We start from the raw sequence: 27,776 nt of genomic DNA, 5'->3' as shown, positions 1-27,776 counted from the left end.
CCTCATTGCTTCTGGTTTTCTGGTTTTAATTCCTCAGGAAGACATTCGTTCCAAGGCTCTGAGGTGGACATTACTGGGCTCCGGGCCAAGGGCCACGCATGGGTACATTCGTGATGGGTAGTCCTCCCTCACGACCTCCCTGGTGCTTTCTTCCTTTGTCCAGGGTATTCCATCAACTGATATCCCTGCCACATATTCCCAGCCTGACCTCAATGGTTATGATCCCAGCATCGTCTGTCTCCTCCACAATAAACACCAGGAAACCTTGACCCATTAGGGGCCAGACCAACCAAATTCCTGTATGGTAGATGCCGTCTTGGTTAATCTGAGATTTCATTTATCTACCAGCAGTCAATTTAGGGGCCTTAATTACTTAGAGTCCTTTAACACATTCTTCAGTCATAAAGAAATGAAATCAAACTGGCCACTGTCTCCCTCTACTGAATTGCCAGTTTGCTTACTTCCATGAATTCTTAGTGAGATTTTTATTGTTTCTTTATCCACTGACTTGTAAATTTTACAAGTTCAATTTGACTTTTATTTTTTAAGTTATTTGAAAAGTGAATAGGCAGAGACAGAAATCTTCCATCTGTCATGGGCATTAGTATCTTCATTTATATTCCCCAGTTCTTGCCCCGACGGAGAAATTTTCAAAGACATAAATAAGGTGCACAAGTGAGAGTGGTATTTAGTTAAGAGAGTGAATATACATTCACATGAATGTGGGCAACCCCACCTGGGGAGCTAGCTGTCATGAGTGGGCCAGAATTGCAGACAGCATTCAAGCATGGTCCAGAAACCAAGCTGATGTCACATGATGCCTCCTTCTCACAGTAAAGGTTGTTGCCCTGACTGAATACACAAACACGAAGTATGAGTGGGGTTTTTGTGTGCATGAGGCTTTCTGGGAGTTACATGGTACCTCCATGTGAAGCTTAACTCCCATTTGATCATTGTATCTTCTTCCTGGTCTGATATTAGACACAGGTGCATCATGGGAAAGTGGGTGTACTGCCTCGACAGGTAAAGGGGTGGAGTTGCAGTGCGATGGAATGCTACACAGACATTTTTTTAAAGTTCTCCAACTTTATGCATTCCTGATTCCCTGCCTCATTCCCAATATCACATCTACTGGTTTATCCCCAAATGCCCTTAGACAGTCATGGCTGGCCTGGGCAGAAGTCAGAAGTCCAAACTCCATCCAGGTCTCTCATGTGGGCAGCAGACTCTGGTCTTTGAGCCATCACCTGTTGTCTCCCAGGTTGTGCATCTGCTGGAAGCTGGAATCAGGTCCTAAGACAGAATTTAAACCAAGTCACCCTGATAACAAAAGATGCTGGTGTTCCAAGCAGTGTCTTAACTGCTGTGCCAAACGTCTGTCCCTAATCAAGTGAAATCTAAGATTTTATGCACAGTGGATAGAATGACTACATAAAAATTTAAGAATGTATACTCAGTAAAACCTAAGTTTAGATAACACCACATACATAAACAAAGTCTTATTTTCTGATAAAACTATACATTCTGAAATAGTCTTTAAAATTCTAGTTGTTTTAACAAATGTTCCTAACATATCCATAGCTGTAATCTGAATGTGGCTTAATCTGATTATTTACCATGGTAAGAAAAATATATATTTAAGTTATTTCTGGTGAAACCCAAAAGATATCCATGATAAGCAGCCTGACATAGCAATCCATCTGTTAATGAATTTCACTGGAAGGGACAGCTGCCAGTCTCTGGGAAAATGACTGCTTCCATCCCTCTCCCAACAGAGAACAAGACACATTATTACAAATGAGAAAAACGTTTATTAAGGAAACCATCTCACGGCTTTCCTTCAGCTTAGTTTTACAGACTACAAGGCAATCTGAAGACAACTACAGTTTCAATCATTAACATATAACATAAGGTGCTTATTCTACAACTGGAAAGTTGCTGAGGTTTGTGTCAAACCACTATAAATGTAAGTATTATTAAAAATTACAAATTGTTTGGTGATTACTTTGATAATCTCTTGAGCAGCAGCTCCTACAAAGAAAGAAGAGAAAAGCAAACCTTGAAAAGATTTTCAAGAGTAATATAAACATATTCAACTCTGCACGAAACCTTTGCCAAGGCAGTTATTTAAAAGTAATCCAAAACAGGCATAGCTTAGTGAGTCACATAAAAATTTTAAAGTATAATTTTTATAATAGTCTTATTTTAGATATTCCTTTTCTTATTTTATTTTATTTTATTTGGAAAGTAAGATATACAGAGAGAAGGAGAGACAGAGAGGAAGATCTTTCCTCTGTTGATTCACTCCCCAAGTGGCCACTATGGCTGGAGCTGAGCCCAACTGAAGCCAGGAGCCAGAAGCTTCTTCCACGTCTCCCATATGGGTGCAGGGTCCCAAAGACATTTGGGCTGTCTTTGACTGCTTTCCCAGGCACAAGCAGGGAGCTGGATGGGAAGTGGTGCCTCCAGGACATGAACCAAAGTCAAGACTTTAGCTGCTAGGTTATTATGCCGGGCTCTTATTTTAGATATTTCATACAATGCATATTATTATTTAAAACAATGAAATGGATCAGCAAGATACAGGAAGCAAACAAAAATTGTAACTGCAGCATGGCTGAAAGAACTTTTTAAATGGATAAAGAGGCAAAAGGATTCTCAAGGATACTCTTCAGTCCCAGCATTTTAATTTTTACCTTGTGCCTGTTTTAGACAAAAAAAAAAAAAAAAGACAAATGTACATATGTTCTAAATGAATTTTTTAATTTATAAAAAAGCTACAGAAAAAACTATTAGGTTTCAGTAATTACTCAAAACAAGAGGACTGGCATCATAGCACAGTAGATTAAGCCACTGCCCATAACACCAGCAACCCATATGACTTGTGAGTTCAAGTTCCACCTGTTCTACTTCTAACCCAGCTTCCTGCTAAAATGCTTGGGAAACCAGCTGCAAATGTTCCAAGTGCTTGAGCCCCTGTCACTCCATGTGGGAGACTTGGATGAAGTTCTTAACTCCTGGCTTTGCTCTGGCCTAGCCCTGGCCACTATGGTCATTTGGGAAGTGAACCAGCATATGGAAGATCATTTTGCTAACTCTATCTCTGCCTTTTCAAATAAAATAAAAACTCTTAAAAAAAAAATAGGACCCCCAGCAGCATGGTAGTCTAGTGGCTGAAGTCATTGCCTTGCAAGCACCAGGATCACATATGGACACTAGTTCTAATCTCAGATGCTCTGCTTCCCAACCAGCTTCCCAACCAGCTCCCTGCTTGTGGCCTGGGAGGGCAGTTGAGGACGGCCCAAAGCCTTGGGACCCTGCACCCATGTAGGAGATTCAGAGGAAGCTCCTGGCTCCTGGCTTCAGATTAGCTCAGCTCCGGCCACTGTAGCCAGTTGGGGAATGAATCATTGTGTGGAAAATCTACCTTTCTGTCTATCTGACTTAGCAATAAAATAAAATCAAATAAATTTTTTTTTAATTTTTATTTTTTTCTTATAATCAGAACCTTTTTCTTTCACAACTATTTATAGACTTCGTAAAATTTAAGACTCTATTACATAATGTTTTAGGCAGGAAAGATACAGCAGGGAGAAAAAGCCAAAAAAGATTCATTTGCCCTCATGGATCCTATGTCTAACAGTAAGACAGATAATTTACAAAGAAATAGAATGTATAAATATCACATGGCCTTTACGGATAAGAAGAAAAAGCAAGGGAGGGGTCAAGGACAGCCTCAAAGAGATCATATTTAAACAAAATCTGGAAGAAGAGAAGGAATAAAATAGCATGTACAAGATGCTACAGAATACAAAGAGATAAAGAAACATCCATTTATGTTTTTTTCTACTACAGGCAAGTTCTAGTCATGCAACCTCTTTTTAAAATCTGAATAAGCAATTAATAGCTTTTTTCTATGAATCAGCTGATTGTTATTTTGGTACAAGATGTTGTGTTTTAGTTTCAAATAAAGTATCCAGATCCAGCCTTAATTTAGGTCTGTATTATTACACTTTAAACACTGAATATTAACTAGACCTGTATCTATTTCCAAGTGTTAATCATCTAGATGGAAAATGGCATAAGCAAACAGCTCAGTCTACAGAAGAGCACAAGCAGAAGAGGAAAATTTTTCTTTACTTTTTGTTTATTTGAAAGGCAGAGAGACAGATCTTGTATCCAAGGGTTGACCCTCCAAATACCCACAACAGCTGGGTAGGGCTGCACTGCCATAAGCTCCATCTGGCTCTCCCACGTGGATGCATGGACTTAAGTTCTTGACCCATCACCTGCTGCCTCCCAGGGAGAGCATGAGCAGGAATCTAAGTCCAAAGCAGAGGAAAGACTTCACCCTAGGTCCTTAGACATGGGATACTGGCATCCTAAATAGCAGTCTGACACTGCCATAACGTCTTCTCAAAAGATGTTATGAACTGAATTGTGTTTCCCTGAAAACTATTATGTTTTCTCTTGACATTTTTACCATGTGAGAAGTGACAGTGAGAAGGGCCTAAACCCAGGATTTAGGTGCTCACCACACCCTAACTTTCAATTTTCAGCCTTCAGAACTGTCAGAAACAAATTTCTGGTGTTCGTAAGTCACCTAGCCTATAGAATTATTTTTTCCCCCTAGCCTATAGAATTATGACACAGCAGTACAAACTAAGGGAGAGAAATAAATGAAGTGAAGGAAGGAGAAAGGGAATTTTTATGAATGAGATGGCATTTTCGAGTTGTGCCTTGAAGAACAGGTAGGTTCTAGATAGACATGCAGAAAATAGATGTTTAAGGTGAATGGACCCAGAGGAACAATGATCCAAAAGCAGAAAATCAAAGGGTATTTCTGACAGGAAAAAAATGAACTTGGTAGAAGTAATCAAAAAGTTAAGCAGAACCAAAACACAGGATCTTTAATGTCCAGCTAAGTTCCTGGCCTTATTTTCTGAGGACCCTAAGAATGTGCATTGTGCGACAGAGCACTGATTAAGTGAGGGACAGGATCAGAATTAACACCTTCAAAGAATCTGTGCTTATTCTGGAATTCCAAATGGATGTCAGAGGGACAGATGGAAGGATGGAGAACAGTCTGAAGGAAATCACTGCAGCAGGATACTCCAGTGAAAACAGCTAAGACAAGAGGACTTCATATTAAACTAGTAACTACTAGGTAACAACAGACGACAGTCGTCTCAGCTTGGAACTCACCCCCCAGGAAGGCAGCGATGGTGTGTGGCTCAGTAGCTCCATAATGACAACTACAGGAAAGAAAGACAGGTGACCTTAGTAGAGCCTGAGGATAGCTGGGAACTAGTCTTAAACGCCCTGACAGATACTCACAATTCATGGATATAATCATCTTTCACCATCACAGATAACCCATATTCCTGAAGGAAGGCAATGAGACAAGACTTCAACTTTCCTATGTCTTCTTCAACTTGATAATTAGACACTCCTAAAAATATATAAATATATATATACATATATATAAATTCATTTTCATTAAAGTAAGTATGACTCAAAATTAATGCCTACAATCTCTATTTAATTCAGGTTCAGCTGCTCTATTCAAAAAAGTAAAGCATGGAAGTTAAGATAAAACAAAAATAACGGAAAGTATGAGATCAGTATTTGCAACTATCATGTATCTATAATAAAAGACCCATTAAACCTTTTAAAATTTTGAGTTCAATTAAGGTTCCCTGTTCTACATCCAAAAAGCATGTGGCACATGATAATTACTTGATAAAATAATTGAGTAAATTAAAAAAACTTGCTCTATTTATACCCTTCATGCAAATTATGATGCTTTTTATTTATTTATAAGAAATTTAATGACTTTGAGGAAATAAAGCTACAATAACAGGTAATATTTATAAGACATTCATGGATGCTAGATACTGTCCATATATGTATATCTTTTAAAGATTTATTTATTTTTATTGGAAAGCAAATTTACAGAGAGAAGGAGACACAGAGAGAAAGATCTTCCAACTCCTGGCTCACTCCCCAAATGGCCACAGAGGCCGGAGCTGAGCCAATCTGAAGCAAGAAGCCAAAAGCCTTCCTTGGTCTCCATGAAGCCAACAGAGCACAATCTAAGTAATGCTTGGAGACTTACAAGGCAAATCCAGACAGTTTTGTCCCTTCCATTCGTTGCTTTTAGAGCTCTAACTTTAGAAAGCAAGTCATCATGTAAGAAGCCAACCCTAGGGGCTGGCATGATGGTTCAACTGGCTAATCCTCCACCTCCAAGTGCCATATCCCATACAGATGCTGGTTTATGTCCTGGCTGCTCCATTTCCCATCCAGCTCTCAGAGCTTGTGGCCTGGGAAAGCAATGCAGGGTGGCCCATATGGGAGACCTGTAAGAAGTTATTAGCTTTGGATCAGCTCAGCTCCAGCCATTGCAGCCATTTGGAGAGTGAACCAATGGATGGAAGATGTTTCTCTCTTTCCTTTTTTTTTTTTTTAAGATTTATTTTATTTTTATTGGAAAGTCATATATACACAGAGGAGGAGAAACTGAGAGGAAGATCCTCCATCCATTAATTCACTTCCGGAGCTGAGCTGATATGAAGCCAGGAACCCAGAGCCTCTTCCGGTCTGCCACGTGGGTGTGGGGTCCCAAGGCCCTAGGCCATCCTCGACTGCTTTCCCAGGCCACAAGCAGGGAGCTAGGTGGGAAGCAGGGCCACCAGGATATTGTGCCGGGCCCTCTCTCTTTCCTTCTTTCTATAAATGCCTTTCAATAAAAAGAAACAAATCTTAAAAAAAAAAAAAAGTGAAAGAAAAAAAAAAAAAAAAAGGAAGAAACTTACCCTAGCATTGTCAAGCCCAAGCTAGTCATGTGAAAAAAGAAAGGCCTAAGCAGCCCTGGGATGTGCCCATTACCCCAGGTGACAGAGACCTGAGTGAAAATGTCTTCCTGCACATCTAATTCATTCATTCAGACGACTCCAGCACTGGGCACTATGCAACTCCAGGAACTGACCCCACCCCAGAGAAAGTTGCCAGAGCCCCATCAATCCATAAAATTATTAGATAATACACTAATTATTTCACACCACCAAGTTTTGGAGTGGTCTGATGTATACTAGGTAACTCAAATCTTATCGAATCACATTTTTTAAAAAATCAATATACACATGATATTTATTTATTTTATTTCTTCTGGTGTGTATACACATTGCTCTTAGGTCACCTGGCAATAGACAGGCAACAAGTTTTAGGATATGTATAGGATAAGCTATTATGCAATAATCCTGGACAACTAAAACTATCAACAAAGATAAAAAATATTCTATACAACTTTACATATTTGAAATTATGCCAATTCTCTAATTATTGCATTTACAGATAACAAAAATGTACACGGAACAAAGAAATCCCCATAAAAAATGTATACGAAATAAAGCAATGTCAAGAAGTCATTGGCATAAACCTCTGTGATTTTCCTAGTCCACTAAATTACGCTCAGTGTGCATCTTGATAGTAAATTATACAAACCGATAGAAAAAAAACAGCTTTTTTTTTACATGCATGTTACGACATTCCTCCTGCAATAATTTAGAACTAAACACTATTTGCAAACAGTTACACTTAAAAATCTTCACTGGTATGAACTATAGGTGCCATCTGATTACATTCCAGTACCACCTTGAAAACGCTATGAGAACATGCAAGATTCAATTTACATGTCTACTCAAGATTTTGCTATATTGGTAATTCACTTGGTATTCTTACCTGGGTATCTACCATGATGCTTATGAAATCTGTCAACAGCCCGCAACATTAAATAGAATACTATTTCATTATCTGGATTGTCCATTTTGGAAACTGCAGAGGAAAAATTCAGTGTAATTTCACTAATTCACAACTAACCATGTTAAGTTTACTACGTACTCAAATTTCAAGATAGAATACAAAATTACTACAAAATATTTAAGTATTTTTAACAATAAAATAGAAAATGATAAGTTAGCAGCACAAGGAGACACATCGAGATGAGATCCTATAGTCTCAGACACAATTTCAACTGAAGCAGTGGCATGCCGACCTCAGCTCCTACATACATCATACCACAGACAGCAAAACAAACATCATTTCATGTAAATTCAGTTTATACAATATGTAAATTAAAATTTGCATCTTTAAATTAAAATCAAGTTAGCATCAAAAGTTCTGATACTTACTAATTTCACCCTTGTTAATTGTATCCAACCCATATTCTTCAGCTAAGGATCGACATCTTACCACTCGAAGAAATGCAGAATTGCTGCCTGAACACAAGAAAGAAATCATGGAAACACTGGTTGTGGATAGGTGAATATTCTGAGTCAAAGGACAGCTAACAAATAGGATTTTTTTTCTTTTTTAAAAAGATTTATTTTTATTGGAAAGGCAGATATACAGAAAGGAGGAGAGACAGACAGGAAGATCTTCTATCTGATGATTCACTCCCCAAGTGACCACAACAGCCGGTGCTGAGCCAATCCAAAGCCAAGAGCCAGGAACCTCCTCCAGGTCTCCCACGCGGGTGCAGGGTCACAAGACTTTGGACCATCTTACACTGCTTTCCCAGGTCACAAGCAGAGAGCTGGATGAGAAACGGAGCTGCCGGGATTAGAACCAGTGTTTATATGGGATCCCAGCATGTTCAAGGCGAGGATATCAGCCACTAGGCCACCGTGTCAGGCCAAGGAAATTTTCTATGTATCTTTCACAGATACAGAATGTAAAAAAATGTCTAATAATTAGTAGAGAAGACAATGGAACACAAATCCTCTTAAATTTGTATCCCTGGCATAAAACCAGGTCAGTACTAGTTAAAAAGGTGCCTCTCTGAGCTCCATTTTCATTTGTAAATTCAAAACAATACTATTTACCTTTTAGAGTTTTCTATAGATCAAATGTGACAAGCATATAAAATACAGAGCACAATGCCTGAAATGGCTCAATAAATGTGTTTCCATATTATGGACAAACAGTCCTAAAGAAAATAGTGTTACTACTGTGCTCTTGGTATTTAAATTTTTTTTAATGTTTCATATTATGGAAATTTATCAATAAGCCCTAACACAGACAGAACAGAATAGCAAACTCTCAAATAACCAACATCAAGCTTTTAGTTTACAACTGTGTAATGACACAAATTCAGAAACAAAGTGTACGTTACACAATGGCACAAAACAGTAAGATTGAGCCTAAATAGATACTGTGGAAAAGTCACGAAACAGGGAGGTTGAGGAAGTCTACTGTAAAGTAGGGAACATGAACACAGGCGTATGGCAAAATGGTTAACACAACAATTGGGATGCCTGTATCCCCGTATCAGAGTGCCTGGGTTCAAATCCCAGTTTTGCTCTCAGTTCCAGGTTCCCATTAATCTATATCCTGGTAGGACACAGGTGCTGGACCCAATTCTTGGGTCCCTGCTATCTATGTGGGAGACATCAGCTTGAACTCCAGGGTCCTGGCTTCAGCCTGGCTCAGCTCCCACCATGCTATGGACACTGGGAAATCGAATAGTAGATAGGTCTTTCTGCCTTTCTCTGTCTTCCAAACAAAATAAAAACAAATTTTTTAAAAGACAGGTAGTATGTAGAATATAAACCTTTGTAGAAACTAGGTATAATAGATTGAGGGAAAAATCTTCAGATGACATGTAAGAGAAATTTTAAAAATATTATTTTGAAAAAAAAATATTTTTAAACTTATTTCATGAATAAAAGAATATGAGTCATAGAGAAAACTGAGCCTAGCTACTCTGAAACTAGACAACCAGTTCTTAATTCCATCAGAGTCATTCAACATAGACCAAAATGAGTTTTTAAACCAGTACCATCAATGTATATGTAACTCAAGACTTCAAAGTCTTTAAATAAAATTTCCCAAATTAAAATTAACAAGATGAAAATAATTCTGCATTAATGATAATTTTGACCTTCAAGCCTTTTTGGCATTGTCATAGGTAGATATGTTCTACCGCAGAGACAGTGTTAAAGTATCCTCTACAGAAAGAGGGGGGAAAATCTTACCTAACAGCTATATATCTTTCCATTAAGACCACAGAAAATTCAGAATCCAACCATTTATATTTGGAACTCCTAGGAAATGTTCCTTGTGGTAAATTTTTTTTTTTACAAAGTAAAATAAGCCAAGTAGACTTACAGACCAACTTTAATTCTTTCTCTGAAATGGACTCTGGTGCCTGTAAAGAGATAAAGGCAGGTTTTTGCTCCAGTACAGCAAAGATGAACAAAGGATGGCACAAAGCCAATCACTGTTACGACGGGAAGACTTTCTCCAAGAGCTGGGAGGGTGCCTGAAAAACAGCATGGTTTGCCTATTGCTAACATTCACTCTAGGCAGACAAATGAGAGCTCTGTCGAAAGCATCACAGAGCCAACGAAACCCTTTCTGGCTGGAATTACATGATCAGGCTATACAGAGACGTACGGCAAAACCAAAGTGCGCCCATCAGCTTACCTGGCCAATGGACTGTAGCAATTTGGCAGCATGATTACCCACAGCAGCAGCATCTTTCTTTGCTTTTTCACGGTAACTAGGGACAGAGAAGCAGCAGCAACCATTAGGACAATTGTTACCTGGCAGAATTTAAATTATCACTCTGAAGCAAACAAATAATCTCTTTTCATGAGATACCATGAGTCTGGCAACGCATGAAATGTGAAAATACCAGGAAACACCACCAGCAGCACCTGGTAGAAGTTGGGGTTTTTCCAGGGTTGGCAAGAAAAACACCACTCCCCCTAAAATCCAGGCCCCCTGTATAACGAACGGAACCCAACTTAAAAACTTCTAGAGCGAGCCATGATCCAGGCCTCTGACTCAGGAACTGAGAAAACATGTTACTGAAGAACATGACTTACCTCATCCAAGTCAAATCCAAGGAAAGCTAGATATTTCAAAACTATTTATAAATTCATGTAAAAAATATTCTTAAGATCTATTTAGAAATGATCACTGTGTAAGCTAAACTATCTCCCACACTAGGCCACACTTTTTTCTACCTTCAGTTGTTTTTCCTCAAGCTGAAGTCACAGGCTAAGCCAACAAAATTAAGATTTGTTAGACAGTAACTGGCATGAAGGGTGGTTTGGGGAAGCAACATCCCTGTGTGACACCATTTGACTCTTGAGGAAACCAAACCAGCAGCCGGGGATTCATCAGTACCAGGGGAATAGTGACTGAGACACATCCCTGGAACAGTCTATGTGGGTTCCAGCTACTGACACCTGGGAGGTAGGTGTCTACCTGTTGTTTATGAACACATCAAATGCCAAAAAGTCCACCAAAACTAAGCTTTCACAGTTCTGTGATAGAGATAATATTGCAAGAGATGGCCAAGGCTCAGAGCAGAGGCTCTGGAGCCAGGCTTCATGGAGCTCAAACCCTGGCACCGTCATTTACCTTGTCTGCCTCTGTTTCCTCTTTGTAAACCAGAGATGACCACAGCATCTTTCTCACATGGTTGTTTAAACCCAACGCATGTGTTGTTAATTACTACACAAACTAGCTCAGAGCTCAGAGTAAGTGATGAAATGTTAAGTTTTATCATGAAATCTGAAAGTTCTGGAGGATATATAGGAATTCAATGCATGTTCCACTCAATCTTGCTTCAACCTACAACTTTTCAAGCAGAAAAAAAATCTTTGAAGGGAAAAAAAATTTCCCCTAAATTCTTTAGCTTATTTCTAAAGCAATGAGAGCCCTAACTGACTGATTTCTGAGTGATAAAATGTTCATCTTAAAAAAAAAAAAAAAGATTAATCTGTCAGTTAAAATTATTTGAGTACAGTGACTTACACATTTTGCAGTTTTATATATTTTCCTGAATCTGCAATCATGTCAGGAATTGTGCCTCGAACAGGTAAATTTCCTTGACCTTCTTTGGCCACAAATTCCTTTAAGGCACGAACTAGGATCCAAAATGATGGTGTCTAGAAGAATTCAGAAGAAATTAACATTCAGAGGCACCTTACATTGAAATGAACTTTTAGAAAAAAAATTTTTTTTTTTTGAAAAAAAAATTTTATTCCTTACTATCATTACCTGTTTGGTGATATTTATGCAACGATCATCATTAAATATATCTTCAATACTGCTTGGGATCTAGCAAAGGAAACAAAACACTTATTAATACTAAGAATGCGTCCATGTTTTTTTTGTTTTGTTTTGTTAAATATTTATTTATTTTTATTACAAAGTCAGATATACTGAGAGGAGGAGAGACAGAGAGGAAGATCTTCCGTCCAATGATTCACTCCCCAAGTGACCGCAATGGCCGGTGCTGTGCCGATCTGAAGCCAGGAACCAGGAACTTTCTTCAGGTCTCCCACATGGGTGCAGGATCCCAAAGCATTGGGCCATCCTCGACTGCTTTCTCAGGCCACAAGCAGGGAGTTGGATGGGAAGTGGAGCTGCCGGGATTAGAAATAGCGTCCATATGGGATCCTGGTGCATTCAAGGCAAGGACTTTAGCAGCTAGGCCATGCCGCTGGGCCCTGTGCCCACTTTTGATGACAATTCTATTTCTTCAAATAAGTTTTTTGAATTCTCAAATTGTATCTTCTAATGAATGAACTTCTAATTTATTTGGTTTTATCTAGAATCAGTACCAGAGGGATTTTTATTGCATCATATATTAATAACTACACAAAATATAGGTTTTGATTCTAGTATGTGGAAAAAAGAAATCTCTTAGTGGGTAACTTCCTAACTGGCCTTTGTACTTTCACTTAAAAAAAAGATTTATTTATTTTTATTGCAAAGTCAGATATACAGACAGGAGGAAGAGACAGGAAGATCTTTCATCCACTGATTTACTCCCCCAGTGGCTGCAACAGCTGGAGCTGAGCTGATCCCAAGCCAGGAGCCAGAAGCCTCTTCTGGTCTCCCACACAGCTTGCTGGGACACAAACCAGTGCCAACAAGGGATCCTGGCATGTGCAAGGAGAGGACTTTAGCTGCGAGGCTGTTGTGCTGGGTCTGTACATTCACTCTTTATCCCTGACATTCTGATTGCCTCAGAAGAGCCAGAATGATGATCTTTTAGAAATACAAAGTCTATTAGTCCATTCTCTGATCTAAATACAATCATCCACAAGGCCCCAGGATGATCTGGCCTTCTGGCCTCAGCTTCTTCAACATTTTCTGCTGGCTCCACTTCACACCAATCACACAGGGTTTTTTTCCTGGGCCCTGAACACAAAGGGCCTCAGCACAGGTGCTCCTGGTCCTTGGGCAGCTACCAGACAGACATACCTCTGCAGGTCATTTCAACCAGGCTTCTGCTTAAAAAACTCTGCCCTCATAAAATTGCCTTCCAGTCCTAGACCCCCTCCACCTTATTAGGCTGTCCCTCTTTGTTCTGCTCTAATTTTGTTCACAGCAACTGGTACATTTCTATGTGCTTGCTTACTTACTGTGCCCTAACCATCAGGACATTGTATTTTTTAAATTGGGGTAAATTATATATATTTAGTGTGAAATCAACCCTAAGTATACAATTTGATGTTTTCTAATTAAGTATACTTATGTGTTTTCACCCATCAACCCAATTAGGATATAAAATTTATACCTCCCCAGGAAACAGATATGCAAAGCACACACCTCCACCACTTAGCAACAAAGCCTTTTTGTGTGTAATGATAACTGTTTTCCTAATGTGAAAACAAAAACAATTTTACTCTTTTAAACTAATAAATTTTGAACTTAAACTACCCAGGTGTGTTATTCCAAAGCTCTTTGGTCATAATCAACATCAAAGCCGTAATAAAAGAAAAGAGATCTGAATTATCCTCTGAATTATCCTCCAAATAATGTTATAATTAACAAAGAACATCTTCTATTATGTCCAAATAACTGCTGTAAAACAAATGCAGAGAAACACAATTTGATTTTCAGGCAACACTATTTTGGGCCAACAAAACATCACCTTCATTATATAACTTTTACCTCTAGGCAGTTACAATTCACAAGTCACGAATCTCAACTAAGTCGTATGAACTACTGTTATCAGCTTTATACGCTGAAGCTCTGACATTCATTTTAACAAGGACTACACAAACTCTTATGAACATAGTTTTAAGCTATATCAGAAATGCTTTTTTCCAACTATGTATTTAGAATCAGAAGACATTGATGGAAATCATGATAATCAACTATTTGCCGTCAGAGGGCATCTTAGATGAATCCCACGGCCACCCTTTTCATACCTGTGTTGTATTAAGTGCAGTGTTCACATTTTTAATAGCTTCTTCAAAATTCTCCTCATCTTCAGGAGTCCCGTTTTCATTCTTTAGGATTCCTATCAGAACAGGAACTAATTAGCAAACAGTAGCCCTTTTCTTCTCATGCCTGTTTCCTCAACAACACAACCAACCTTGTCAGATTCTGAAGGCAGCAGCATCTTGGAACTTAAGAAATAGAGCTTAGCATCATTCCTTCAAATCATACAAGAAGTGGTTCCTCCACCACCCCACCCCCAGAAAGAGGAGCAAAACAAAAGCTCAGAATGTCATCCTCTGATGAAAGTATCAATAGAAATCCCATCGATGTTTACTTGAAGCAATCTGACTTCCAACTTTATACAATATTTCATTATATACATCCCATACTATTACCTTGTCTAATCAACTCTCTGAAGTCTTCTTTTTCTTTATATGTTTTAGGTATTCGTCCATTTGTCTATATTGGTTTAAAAAAATTTAAGAATCTAGTTATAAAACTCAAAATACGGAAATTCAGAGTCCAAAGTCTTCCCCATCCTCCACCTGAGATTTCCTCAGTCTGTACCTCAGTAAAATCAGGGCTCACCTGACAGAAAACAGAACCTGTGGGCCAGCCCTCTACATTCACCACCCACTGTCAGTTCCAGGATGACATTTATTCAAATTTTACTTTGTTAATAAAAGTATCATCAACCACAGAAGAACTGCTCAGCTTAAAATTTAAAATACCCATTTGCTCTAAAACCTCCTAAGGGGAAAAAAATAAAATCAAACACTATTCCACATAAGGAAATCTGTTATAATAAAGTAAAAACAATCACACAGAATTTCTTGTTTAAAAAAAAAAACTTACCTCACTACACCACTGAGCTAAATATTTACCAACGATCACAATCCATGGAATATGGCTATGGTCCTAAAATTGAGATATAAAGAAAATGTCAGTATAAATTACCATAATTCTTTATTAAAACACATTCTTAATAAAAACAGCATTTACGATCATCTAGTATATTCAAAGCAGTGGACAGAAAAGAATGAACCGGCTTAATAAAATTTACACATTTTATTGAGAGGCAGTGTTCAAATGAATCATGGATGGCAAGGTATGTACTATGACTGTTCCTATTTCACAAGCAAGAAAACAGTCTCAAGGGTTACAATGACTCAGATTGCTGGATTTCAGACATCAATTCTAGAGGAAGAGAAAAGGACCAGGCCTAGCACTGTAGCCTAGTGGCTAAAGTCCTCGCCTTGCATGTGCCCAGATCCTATATGGGCACTGGTTTGTGTCCCTGCAGCCCCACTTCCCGTCCAGCTCCCTGCCTGTTGCCTGGGAGGGCAGTGGAGAATGGCCCAAGGACTTGGGACCCTGCACCCAAGTGGGAGACCTGGAAGAGGGTCCTGGCTCCTGGCTTCAGATTGGCTCAGCTTGGGCCCGGCAGTGTGGCCTAGTGGCTAGAGTCCTTGCCTTGAACGCACCAGGATCCCATACGGATGCCGGTTCTAATCCTGGCAGCTCCACTTCCCATCCAGCTCCCTGCTTGTGGCCTGGGAAAGCAGTTGAGGACAGCCCAAAGCCTTGGGACCTTGCATCCGTGTGGGAGACCTGGAAGAAGTTCCTGGTTCCTGGCTTCAGATCGGCATAGCACTGGCTATTGCGGTCACTTGGGGAGTGAACCAGTGGACAGAAGATCTTCCTCTCTGTCTCTCCTCTCTGTATATCTGACTTTCCAATAAATAAATAAATCTTAAAAACAAAAACAAAAACAAAACAACAGATTGGCTCAGCTCTGACCGTTGCAGCCACTTGTGGAGTGAATTATGGGACAAAAGATCTTCCTCTCTGTCTCTCCTCCCCTATCTATATCTGACTTTTCAATAAAAATTTTAAAAATTAAAAAAAAGAGAGAGAAGAAAGAAGAGGACTCTTTATGTTTCCTGAGGAGCCAAATAAACTTGGTCAATTTAGTTAAATGTGAAAAACAAATACATTCTTTATCTACTCATTATAAATGTCATGATTTCTGTAAGGAAGAATACAGTTGCCTTCATAATTTCCAAACACTAAAACTAAGCTGCAAACGGAATCAATTTCAGCAAACACCGAACCCAAATCCCAACTTTTCTAAAGTACAATCATTTGTTGAGGAAAGAGCTATGAAGAAAAATGTCTGATTTCTTGACCCAGTTGGCGAACTTTTAGTTTATATACTTCTTAAAGTTTTTTTTAAATTAGGAGGGAAAATAAAGTTATTAAAAATAAACATAGTAAAACTGTACAGAGTAACCTATATGATAGAAAAGTGAAAGTTTATAATACCTTCCCATTTTAGTATAATTCAGAAAAATCAGGCTAAAAATTTTTAAGTCTATCTAAATGGTAAGGGCACAAAACTACGAACCTTTTTTTCCATATGATCCAAATCGTAAGACTGAAAATGTTCTCGCAGTTCAGGAAATGGCTTGTCTAGGCGTAAGTCCTCCAATGCATTATCTGGATGAGATTCTATTACTGTGAAGCAATTCCAAAAGGGAAGCTTAATTAAAAACACTGCTGGCACAAGAGCACCTTACAGGAACTTAGAAATTTGTAATTTGCCCTCCACTCAGTGAGACATCCCAGACAGGGAGGAGGTGGCAGAAAATGGAAAGCCCACATCTAAATAATAAAAACTCCAGTATGAGTGCAGATGGGGCTCTCAGTTTTTTTCTAAGATGCCCATGTGGCCTACCGAGTGTATTTTATTTCCAATAAACTTTGCTTCTTCAATATTAAGAAAGGAAGAAGGAAGGAAAAAGGCAAGGAAGTAAGGGAAAAAAAGAATAAAGGAAGGAATTTCTAATTCTTAATTTTCGGGACCTACAAGATTTTTGCAATGTTATACTTTACACATAGCAACATGCACAAATTTTGATGGCTTGTTAGTTTTAATGAAATTAAAAAACAAAATTCCTTAGAACAGAACTGAGGTTAATTGTAAAGTAACACCTAACAATCTACTCTCCTTTTGGCCTTCAAAAGAGAGCTCACTGCCTCCTTAATAGATCTCTTCCCTCAAAACCCAATGGTCATCCTGACTTCCTGCTTCCTAGGCTCCCACGTCAGGCGGTCCCCACCTCCTGACCTCACTTGGCACACAGCATCCACATGGGAAGGCACACAGAGAATTTGGAGCCAGGCCTCCTCCTGTCACTTGTTAGCAACATGATCTTATACAATAAGTCAGGTAGTAATAATCTCTGTCTCAGCACCATCAATAAAAAGATACAGCACTTTCTCAGAAACATTAAATACATTAAATAAACAATCCACATAAACAGGTAGGTATGCAGCAAGCAGAGGTATCTTCATCATTATCTAACCCCTCTCTCCCCATCCTATAACATCTTTCCTAAGTCAGGGGTTTTCACTTGCTTTTACCTACCCCCCCAGTCTTTACCTCTATAAATTCATTCATTCCCCCTCTCAAATTCAGAGTGACTCACCTTTTAAAAATAATAATTTTTTGGTCACTTGTCAATTTGTAATTCTTAAATGCCATCCCACTCTCACCCTCACCCCAGAAACTTCTGACAGGCCGCTCCCTATCTGCACAGGTGACACTCCCCAATGATGGTACCAATGTGAAGAACTGTCACTGCACCAGCAGGGCGTGTGGCTCATCGCCAGCACAGCACAGGAAGAAAACGCTTCCTTGAGTGTTAAAGGCACAAATGTACACTGACTGAAAATTTATGAGAACCTAAGTTAAAATTACACAGAGGCTAACATCATCCCTGAGTTGATACAGGCCTGCCTTTGGTCTCTCCTAACACTGTCTTCAGAAACAATACGTAGGCCAATGCCTTGCTTTTCTGTGTGGAACTGGATTGTGAGGTCTGCATGAAAGACTGGAAGGGGAAAAACAGTGTCACTTCTGTGGCAAGGTGATTCTTACACACCGTGGCTCTCTCCCATGGCAGCCTTACAAACTCCATGCGCGTTAGCAGGTAAAAGAGGAAAGCTACTTGGATAGCTGCTGGGCATCGTAAGGAGGAAGAGGCTCAGTTGTTATCTTCCACTTTCTATCTTCCTGTAATACCACTATCTGAAGAAAATAGTGAATTAAAAGCATACTGAATCTGATAATGACATGCTGCTACAAACTGTCTTTGTAATTTAAAACTGACTTCTTAAATTGTCAAGTTTCTAAATCTGTAGCTAAAGCAACCAGCGGAGGCCCCATATGCGCCTCAGTTGTACCTGTATGTTCTTTTATGATGATCCTCATGTAACCAACCAGTCCATATGTCCTGCAGATCAAAAGAGGGATCTGGAAATTCCAGAGGACATCTGCTAGATGAAGTAAAGTACTATAAAGGAAAGCAAAACAAAAAGGAAACATAAGCAAATGGATATATATGAAACATGCCAATACAAAAATGCCTTAAAACAAAGCAGCTTTCTTACTAAATAACAAATGCAGAGATATATTCATTGCATTAACTTAAGCAGGTCAAGAATATACCAAAAAAGCAAGCAATTCCACAACAGTGCAGACTCAAAGAAATGTGTACAGCCCTAAACTGTTGTATCATGGAGAATGTTATTGAAAAGATACTTTCCAAACAAGTCTATGACAGACAATAAGACTTTAAAAACTGAATTAATACAACACACCCCAAATTCCTATAATCAACTTTAACTAGTTTTTGCTTTTGTTTTTGCTTTTATTCACTTAAGAGGCTGACTGGCAGACTTCCCAACTCCTCACTGCACAGATGTTAGCAATGGCTGAGATTGATGCTAAGAGCTAGGAGTTCAATCCAGGTCTTCCTCATGGGGGCAGGAACCCAACCACTCGAGCCATTCCCACTGTGAGGCCACATTAACAAGAAGCTGTCATTGGGAGCTGCAATGGGGGACTGTACACTGTACTCTGACGTAGGACAGGCATCCAAGCCGCAGTCTTCGCCACAGGCCAAGTCCCAGCACCTAACTAGCTCACTAAAAAATAAATTAAATAAAAAAGAAAAAAAAAACCCACAAAAAATAATCACTGTCCTATTTAACTGCTCTAAATACATTCAAAAAAGTTTTGTACCCCCATTCGTCTCTTTCCCATCCCATATTCCCATTGCTCAAAGATGTAAAAGAGCTTCAAGTGAAAAGTTTCTATAGAATTTAAGAATTTTAGAACTGAATCTTAGACTGTCCAGATACAATAAAACCAAGCAAACCTCAAAGATTAAATTAAACACACATCCACATGAAAATTTACCTTTCTAGAAGTTGAGTTGCAATCACAACAGTAAACCTACAGAAAAACGAAGGATCATTGTCTAGAAGGTGTTCTGGACTCTAAACAAGACAAAGGGAAAAATCCAACAATTTCACAATCATATTAAACATGGCAGAAAAAGTTAAGCTGTTTTAGAACAGATGAGGCAAAGATCCTAAACATAAACGACACAGACATAAAATTCTAAATCTCTAAGGTTTTGTATTCTTATACACTTATATTTCAGAAAAGTAATAATGCATATATATATTGTACCTCTTCCACAAAATTTCCAGACACATCGCTGTTTAGTTCTTGTAACAATTCCATGGCAGCTTGAGCTCGGTTCTTTTTAAAAATAAAGTATTTGGCTTGAATTAGAACAAACTTAAGTACAACATAATCTCCCTATTTACAAATCGGGCAAAGCACACTATAAAACTGTTCAATTTCATACACAGGCATGACAATTCTGCTTGCTATAGTGGTTGAGACTCAATCAGAATATTATTTAAAATGGAGTTAAACATTATTATCCAGAATTCTTAGGCGATCACATTATTTGCACTCTGGTTTTCTGATCAAATGACAAAAAAGCCCTGAGCATCAGACAGGGATATTCTGGATCAAGTTTAGAGTCATTCTAACTTCCCATACCTTCAACACTTCCCAATAATAGTCAGTGATTAGCAGTCATTTCCACTCAGAATATTCATTTAACCGGTACAATCTAGTAAGATTTCTTATCTGGGGCCCAGCGCGATAGCATAGTGGTTAAGGTCCTTGCCTTGCATGCTCCGGGATCCCATATGGATGCTGGTTCTAATCCCAGTGGCTCTGCTTCCCATCTAGCTCCCTGCTTGTGGCCTGGGAAAGCAGTCAAGGACAGCCCAAGGCTTTGAGACCCTGTACCCATGTGGGAGACCCAGAAGAACTCCTGGTTCCTGGCTTTGGATTGGCTCAGTTCTGGCCATTGCGGTCACTTGGGGAGTGAATCATCGGACAGAAGATCTTCCTCTCTGTCTCACCTCCTCTCTGTATATCTGCCTTTCCAATAAAAATAAATAAATCTTATTAAAAAAAAAAGATTTCTTATCTGAAATAAGTATTATGAAAGAATCTTATAGCTAAAGTGAATAAAACTTTTATTAATAAAAGTTTCCAGGAGCCACATTGTGGCTCAGCAGGAAAAGGTGCTCACTCCAACACTAACATCCCATATGGGTGCAGGTTTAAGCCCCAGCTATCCGCTTTCTATCCACCTCCCTGTTAATGACCTGAGAAAACGAGAAGAAGATGGTCCAAGCACTTTGATCCCTGCCACTCATATGGCACACCTGGATAAAGCCTTATGGTGTGAATTAGTAGAAGATTTTTGTCTCTCTCTCTTTATAACTCCACCTTTCAAACAAATCAGTAAATATATTTTTCGAAAAAGTAAAAGAAATTAGAACATGTTTTCTTAGGTTGATCCTATTTAAAAAATAATTCATTCTGTGAAAGAACATTACTAAAGATTTAGCTTTGATGTGGGATACAGACAGTACTTACAAATTCCTTAAAACAAAACAAAATAAAACTATTACTTTATTTGATACACAGTATGATAGAGAGAGAAAGAGACAAAGAGATCAAAAGAACTTCCATTCACTGGGTTCACTCCCCAAGTGGCCCTAATGGCCCGGTCTGGGCCAGGCTGGAGCCAGAAGCTTGGAATTCCATCCAGTTCTCCCACATGGAGAGCAGGGATCAAAGTACTTGGGCCAAAATCTGCTCCCTCCTAGGCATATTGACAGGGAGTTGAATCAAAAGAGGAGCAGCTGGGATACGAACCAATACACAGTAGGAGATACCAGTGTCACATACGAGGGTAGCTCAACCTACTACATCAAAACATCTGCCTCCCTCCTTCTAAATGGTTAAACTACTGGGGCCCGGCACGGTGGCACAAGTGGTTAAGGTCCTCACCTTGCCCGCCCGGGATCCCAAATGGGCGCCGGTTCTATCCCGGCAGCCCCGCTTCCCTTCCAGCTCCCTGCCTGTGGCCCAGGAAAGCATTCGAGGACAGCCCAAAGCTTTGGGACCCTGCACCCGCGTGGGAGACCCGGAAGAGGCTCCTGGCTTCGGATCGGCATAGCATTGGCCGTTGGGCTCACTTAGGGAGTGAATCATCTCCTCTCTGTCTCTCCTCTCTGTATATCCGCCTTTCCAATAAAAAAATAATAAAAATAAATCTAAATGGTTAAACTACCAAACACATAAAGATCTATATGATTAGGAAAACAAGCTAACTTAGTTTTTTTTCTTCTCATAGAAATGACATATGCCACGCTCTTTTAAAAGTCAAAGCTTTGCAGATAATTAAGTCACAGTGGTATAATCCAATGCTTACACATCCACATTCTATAATTTACTGGTTTACCTTGCCAATACTGCTTCTTTGAAGGAAAAAACTAAAGTGGAAGAACAAAAAAGAAAAAGATTAAAGGTATATCTTACTATAAGGAAAAGCTGTTGGTAACAGTGCATATATTTCATTCATAGTATACAAATCCTGTATCTCAATGATGGATTCTAATAGTCTTTTCAGATGAAGAAAATCAGGTGAAAGTTATAAACAAAGACAGGCCAGTAATTCAAATTTTCCAAACATATATACTACAGAATACAAATTTAAGAGAAGCCTTGAAAGTAAAAAGGTTCCCTGGCAAAAGTTTGACCACCACCAGCTTATGGCCCCTGCTTGGAAATTCATCACACACACACACTCTGAAGTCTTAGAGCAGAAGACTTCTAACCTCATGTGGTCCATTTCTCAAACTCCTCTGACCCTGGAATCTTCTGGCCCACTTAACACCTATTCATGCTCCCTAGAAGCAGAGGTCACGGTGGATCATGCCACACTGAAGCATTCACCTTTGCAGGTAACTGGGAGATTCATCCAAGCTTCCTCCCATGCATTCCCTCCTGCTGGCCTAAGGCCCAGCTAGGATGCAGGTGGCTGCAAGGCACTACTTTGTGGCATGAATTCACTAGCTCCCTAACAAAAAGAAACCTTCCTCTGATCACATCCTGCTCCAACCAAACAGGTAAGCAAAGCAAAAGCACCGGGACTAAAGAGATCCCAAAGCAAAATATCAACTAAACCCCAGTTCTTCTTGCATTTTTTCATTGTTGCTTACTGACCAATATTACGGGAGATCCCAGGCTTCAAGACCCTGAGAAGGTAAACTTGAAGTCCAATTGTGAGAATGCTCTGAGAATCTAAATATGATAACTGAAGAATGATACTCAGGCCATTGCTAAAACATCATTTTTATAGCATGCGTAGTATAGCAAAAGCAACCTGAGCTAATCTTAGAAGACACCACAAATTAAAGGTACCACCTTTTGTTTTTGTTTTACCACAAATCAAAGGTAATTCAAAAATGTATTATTGTTCATTATGGCCTAACACTTAGGAATCAGTGCAAGGGCTTAAGAAGTAGCCAGATTTCACAAACAGACACAATGACTACTTCTTCCCACTAATATCAAAGACCACAGACTGCATGCCTTTTATTAATGGTCTACCTGTTAGATACTGGACTAGCAGTTTACCTGTACTAACTCACTTCCCCCTCATCACAACTCTAAACAGGAAGAGCAATTCCATCAGAAAGTGAAGGTCACCCTGACAGCCTCAAGCTCCCAGGACAGTGTGCCATCTTCCCTGCACGGATTTGAAAAGAACAAACATACTTGTTTCCAGCATCTTCTCCACTGACCAGATTGCAATCCACAATTGTAAATGAACCAATACCTGGGAGAGAAAATGAATACCGGGGGGTCAATGAAAAACAGGTGCTTCTCGTTCAAAATGTTAAAGAAACAAGTTTAGAACAGAATTGCCAAGCGGCATTACCTGGTAGTACCAAGTTTTTAAGAATTTCAGTACCCGTAGCTGTTGCATTTATCAGGCAAACATGAGCAGATTCTAAAGCTTCTTGCCCATGGTCACCCCACAACCTGCAAAACAAGACACAATTCAATATCTTTAAGAACTGTCACAAAAACATAACTTTCTTACTCAACACTGACCTTGATCTCTGAATGTCTTGTGCAGTGTAAATGATGTGACAGCCACACCAAACTCACGAGAGAGGAATGCAGGTTACTGAGGGATTGACGGTTGAGAAATTTAAGACTCAGGTTGATGATGTCTCAAACAGTTTTAGGGCAGAGCTAATTCACAACTAGAAACCTGGGCCTCCCACCTGGTTCCTTACCTGTTACTTTTTTTTTAATAATAACCACATAACCTGCAGGACAGAAGATCTTTAGATATATTCACCAACACAAAGTGTCTTAGACTTAAAACCTAGTCTCTCCTCTAACTCATTTCTCCTTAAGTTACTAGTGCATCTAAAATCTTTACATTGTAATGTCTGCAGGAGCTAGCGAAAGCATTACCCAGAGGCTACTCTGCTTACAATCCAGCTTCCTGCTGATGTGCCTTGGAAGTTCACAGGGGACTGTTGCTAACACAACATCCGCATAGGATGTAACTCCTGGCTCCCGGCTTTGGTCTGACCCACACCTGGCTATTGTGGCTTTTCATCCACTAATGGATGAAAGATACGTCTACCCTTCTCTCTTGTTCTGCCTTTCAAATAAATAGTATCGAGTGAACATTTTAATAGGATTAACAGGCACATGCATTAATGAAGATTAAATAAGGATTAGAAACCTTTGATACAACCTGATTCATGTGGGGGTATCATTAACAGGACAAGATACAGACCACACAAGGATGGTGACTTCTAGGACAATCTGATTCACTTCACCCAGGAAACTGCTGTTTGGTCATGACAGTATCAGTTGACCAAGACTAGCACAAAGACTTAAAAATTGCCTTCTGTCACCCTAAGTTGGTTCATGCTCCAGAACTTATGACAATAACCACTTCACAAGTGTTCGATCTGTTAATCATCCATCACTAACTCCAGCTACAGCACCAGAAGACTGCTGGAGTCCCATGTCTGGCACAAGACAGAAGACGGCTAAAGGGCTATCAAATGAAAGAATAACCTGGAAAAACCAGATGGACTGGGAAAATCCCTTTATTTCCATGAAAGTAGGGCACACAGAAGACACCTGACCTATGTAGTTGATGGCCTGGGTAGTTGGAATGTTATCCTAAGAACACTGATGCTGAGTACAGCACGGTGGCAGAATCCTCACCTTGCATGCACCAGGATCCCATAGGGGTGCTAGTTCGTATCCCGCCTGCTCCACTTCCCATCCAGCTCCCTGCTGTGGCCTGGGAAAGCAGTGGAAGATGGCCCAGAGCCTAGGGACCCTGCACCCACGTAGGAGACCTGGAAGAAGCTCCTGGCTCCTGGCTTTAGATCAGCTCAGCTCTGGCCATTACGGCCACTTGGGAAGTGAACCAGCGAATAGAAGATCTTTGTCTCTCTCTTTCTCTCTGTAAATCTACCTTTTCAATAAAAAGGAAGGAAGGAAGGAAGGGAGAGGATGGAGGAAGGAAAAGAAGGAAAGAAGGAACAAACACACACATTGGTGCCTCTCCGCCTTAAATGTTCCAAACAAGGGTTCAAATAGGAAAGCAATCTTTTCGCTCACTCTTGCCAGCCTCAGTAGAACCAAACCCTTGTAAATCACTAGTTGGCTGGACTTTTTTTTTTTTTTAATCTCATGTACTCTTTATTTATTTCATTTTTTCATTTTCATTTTATTTCGTATTTTATTTCATTTCTTCATGGTGCTATGATTTGTTTTTGTCATTGTCGTTGTTGCGGTTGTTCTAACTCATGCCAGTTTTAACTCATTTTGTTCTAACTCATCTTGTTTCATGGCTTCTCAATTATGGAAATGGACATAGTAATGGAGTACTGGGGTCCACCATATCCAGATGTGGGGGTTTAAAGCAACATTCACTACTGCTTCCAGACGAAAATTGGACTCCCAATGAAACTGTTGGAAATGTGTAGACAATGGGATGCTGGAATGTCTAATATTGCCTGCACCAGCAATGTCAGGGTACACTTACATAAGAGACTGATGGAATTGTGGTTCCTTATGAAGGACTATACCATTGTAATAAAATGAGGAAAAATCTATCGGGGGGTGTGAATTTAGGGGGGAATCCCAGTCTATAAGAAACTGTACCACCCAATTCAAAAATTCAAAATAAAAATATATAAAATTTTTTAAAAAATGATTTAATTTAAAAAAGCAAAGTTGGGCCCAGCACTGTAGCCTAGCGGCTAAAGTACCTGCCTTACACACACCAGGATCCCACTAATTCCGGCAGCCCCGCTTCCCATCCAGCTCCCTGCTTGTGGCCTGGGAAAGCAGTCGAGGACGGTCCAAAGCCTTGGGACCCTGAACCTGCTTGGGAGACCTGGAAGAAGCTTCTGGCTCCTGGCTTTGGATTAGCTCAGCTCCAGCTATTGTGGCTGCTTGGGGAGTAAACAAACAGAAGATCTTCCTCTGTGTCTCCCCTCCTCTCTGCATATCTGATTTTTAAATTGGAAAAAAAAAAAAGAAAGAAAGCAAATCTTAAAAAAAAAAAAAAAAAGCAAAGTTATAAACAGTTGAGACAACTTATTCTTCCATCCATTGGGCTCACTCCCCAAGTGCCCAGCTTCATTCAGATTTGCTACATAGGAGTAGGAGCACCCGGGCTGTCTTGTACTACTTTCCCAGGAATGTTAGCAGGGAGCTAGATGGCAAGTGTGTTCAGACAGGACTTAAAACAGCACCCATATGGGATGCTGGCATCGCAGGCAGCAGCTTATCCCATTTACTACAAAGCCATTCGCAGACAACGTTGCTTCTAATTGCTTTCCTCTGACATTCTTTCTGTGAAAGCTTAAGTGTGGCCCTTCAATAGGAGGGCTTCAGTAAAAACCTGCATGTGTCCCAGCTGTTTAAATAGCCTCAAGACAGCGGCTAGCACTGCGGCATCACGGGTAAAGTCACCGACTGCAGTGCAGATATCCCAAATCGACACAAGTTCAAGTCCCAACTGCTCCACTTTCAATTCGGCTTCCTACTAAGAGCTTGAGAAAAGCAGAAGAAAGCCAAAGTGTTAGGGTCCTCACAGTCACGTGGGAGACGGAACCACGTTTCTGCCTTCTTGCTTCAGCCTGGCCATGTGTGGTTATCTGGGGGAGTGAACCAAAGGATGGATGACATCTCTGTCTCTCCCTCTCTTCTTTGAAAAACAAAACAAAAAAACTTAAGTGGGCTCTCTGTTCAGCTCTCAGCAAAAGAATAAAGTTCCAATCCTTAGGAACCTATTGCTCCTGTAACTGCAAACTATGGATGGGCCCCGGAAGGAGGGTGCCAAGAATTACTCTAACTTCCAGTGCATCAACATGACAACTGCCCTCCCACACACACACTGACCGGGCAGTGCCAGAACAGGCGAGGGTAGAAGTGGCCAGCTACCACCTAGCGCTTCACACCCGCACTGTCCCTCCAAGTAGCCACTGGTTCCAGGTGGCTATTGCACACCAGGAACGTGGGACTCTGAACTGAGACATGCTGTAAATGTACCGCAACTGCCACATCGAAATGGTTGTACTTAGAGCATGCTGGGTTCAATAAACCATTAGTTTAAAATGGCTTCACCTTTTTTTTTTTTTTAACTTGTTAATGAGGCTACTGGAAATTTTGCAGTTGCAAACATACGTGGTTCACACACTAGGAATCGCATTTCTGGTCTTGTTACTGGACAGCGATGACTCGGAACAAAACCTAACGCCCAGGGCCGCTCTAAGTGTCCGAGATGCGGTACTCTGGGTCCCACCCCCACCGCCAATTCTACCAAAACGAAGCGATGGAGGGCAGCACCGCGGCGAGGCGAGACGGGCCGCGGCCCTGCACACCCGGCTGGACGCTGGGGACCGCGCACCTTGACCCGCACCCCGCGCGGCTGGCGGGCGCGCCCTTCTGGGGACGGCAGTGCAGATGCTAGCCGGGCTCTCCAGGCCCCGGTCCGCAGCCCGGAACCCGGAGCCCTAGTTCCTGCACGGCCAGGCCCCGTTCCGGCCTGGCGGGCGCCCTGACGGAGGCCCCCAAGCTTCGTCCGCGCGCTTCAGGCCCGGCCCAGGCGCAGAGGACCCCGCTGGCCCGCCCGCTGGGCTCGGTGAGGCCCGGCTCACCTCAGCTGCCGGTCGTACTTCTGCTCCTTCAGCGGGTTCCCCGACTCTGCCATGGCCGCGCCCGCCGCGCACAGGAGAGCAAA

General features: G+C 40.4%; 2 protein-coding genes across 3 annotated transcripts in view; both read right to left on the bottom strand.

The window, feature by feature from the left end:
* TERB1 (telomere repeat binding bouquet formation protein 1) overlaps nucleotides 1-5,369 on the bottom strand; it is a 33,373-nt gene extending 28,004 nt beyond the window's left edge. The window contains exons 1-2 of the mRNA XM_040982579.1: nucleotides 5,338-5,369; nucleotides 5,206-5,255 (exon numbers count right to left, since the gene is read on the bottom strand). The gene's annotated coding sequence lies outside the window, so the exon portion shown is untranslated. The remainder of the gene's footprint in view (nucleotides 1-5,205; nucleotides 5,256-5,337) is intronic.
* NAE1 (NEDD8 activating enzyme E1 subunit 1) lies at nucleotides 1,792-27,776 on the bottom strand. 2 transcript variants are annotated; one of them, XM_040982581.1, is made up of 20 exons: nucleotides 27,694-27,776; nucleotides 23,418-23,527; nucleotides 23,261-23,324; nucleotides 21,942-21,972; nucleotides 19,796-19,867; nucleotides 19,520-19,599; nucleotides 18,502-18,611; nucleotides 16,661-16,770; nucleotides 15,109-15,171; nucleotides 14,649-14,712; nucleotides 14,241-14,332; nucleotides 12,076-12,135; nucleotides 11,830-11,963; nucleotides 10,489-10,564; nucleotides 10,171-10,210; nucleotides 8,193-8,279; nucleotides 7,744-7,836; nucleotides 5,338-5,452; nucleotides 5,206-5,255; nucleotides 1,792-2,031 (listed from the first exon to the last, which is right to left on the bottom strand). In XM_040982581.1, exons 1-20 carry the CDS (start codon nucleotides 27,744-27,746, stop codon nucleotides 1,922-1,924), a joined length of 1,614 nt encoding a protein of 537 aa, XP_040838515.1. In that variant the 5' UTR covers nucleotides 27,747-27,776; the 3' UTR covers nucleotides 1,792-1,921. The 2 variants fall into 2 exon arrangements, with proteins under 2 accessions (XP_040838515.1, XP_040838514.1); XM_040982580.1 differs by having other exon boundaries at nucleotides 23,261-23,321; nucleotides 23,424-23,527.

The sequence above is a fragment of the Ochotona curzoniae genome, unplaced genomic scaffold (assembly GCF_017591425.1).
Source record: "Ochotona curzoniae isolate NIBS_2020 unplaced genomic scaffold, NIBS_Ocur_1.0 contig_3622, whole genome shotgun sequence".
In the NCBI taxonomy this organism is placed as follows: domain Eukaryota; kingdom Metazoa; phylum Chordata; class Mammalia; order Lagomorpha; family Ochotonidae; genus Ochotona; species Ochotona curzoniae.
The sequence above is the reverse complement of the archived record's forward strand: the minus strand, read 5'-3'. Positions and strand labels throughout refer to the sequence as shown.

Coding starts and splice junctions, on each gene's coding strand:
- NAE1 (XM_040982581.1), bottom strand. CDS start 27,746: ATGGCAGAGTCGGGGAACCCGCTGAAGGAGCAGAAGTACGACCGGCAG. Junction 11,964..12,075: donor GCATAAATATCACCAAACAG/GTAATGATAGTA, acceptor GAATTCTTCTAG/ACACCATCATTTTGGATCCT. Junction 10,565..11,829: donor TATATAAAACTGCAAAATGT/GTAAGTCACTGT, acceptor CTCTGTCCCTAG/TTACCGTGAAAAAGCAAAGA.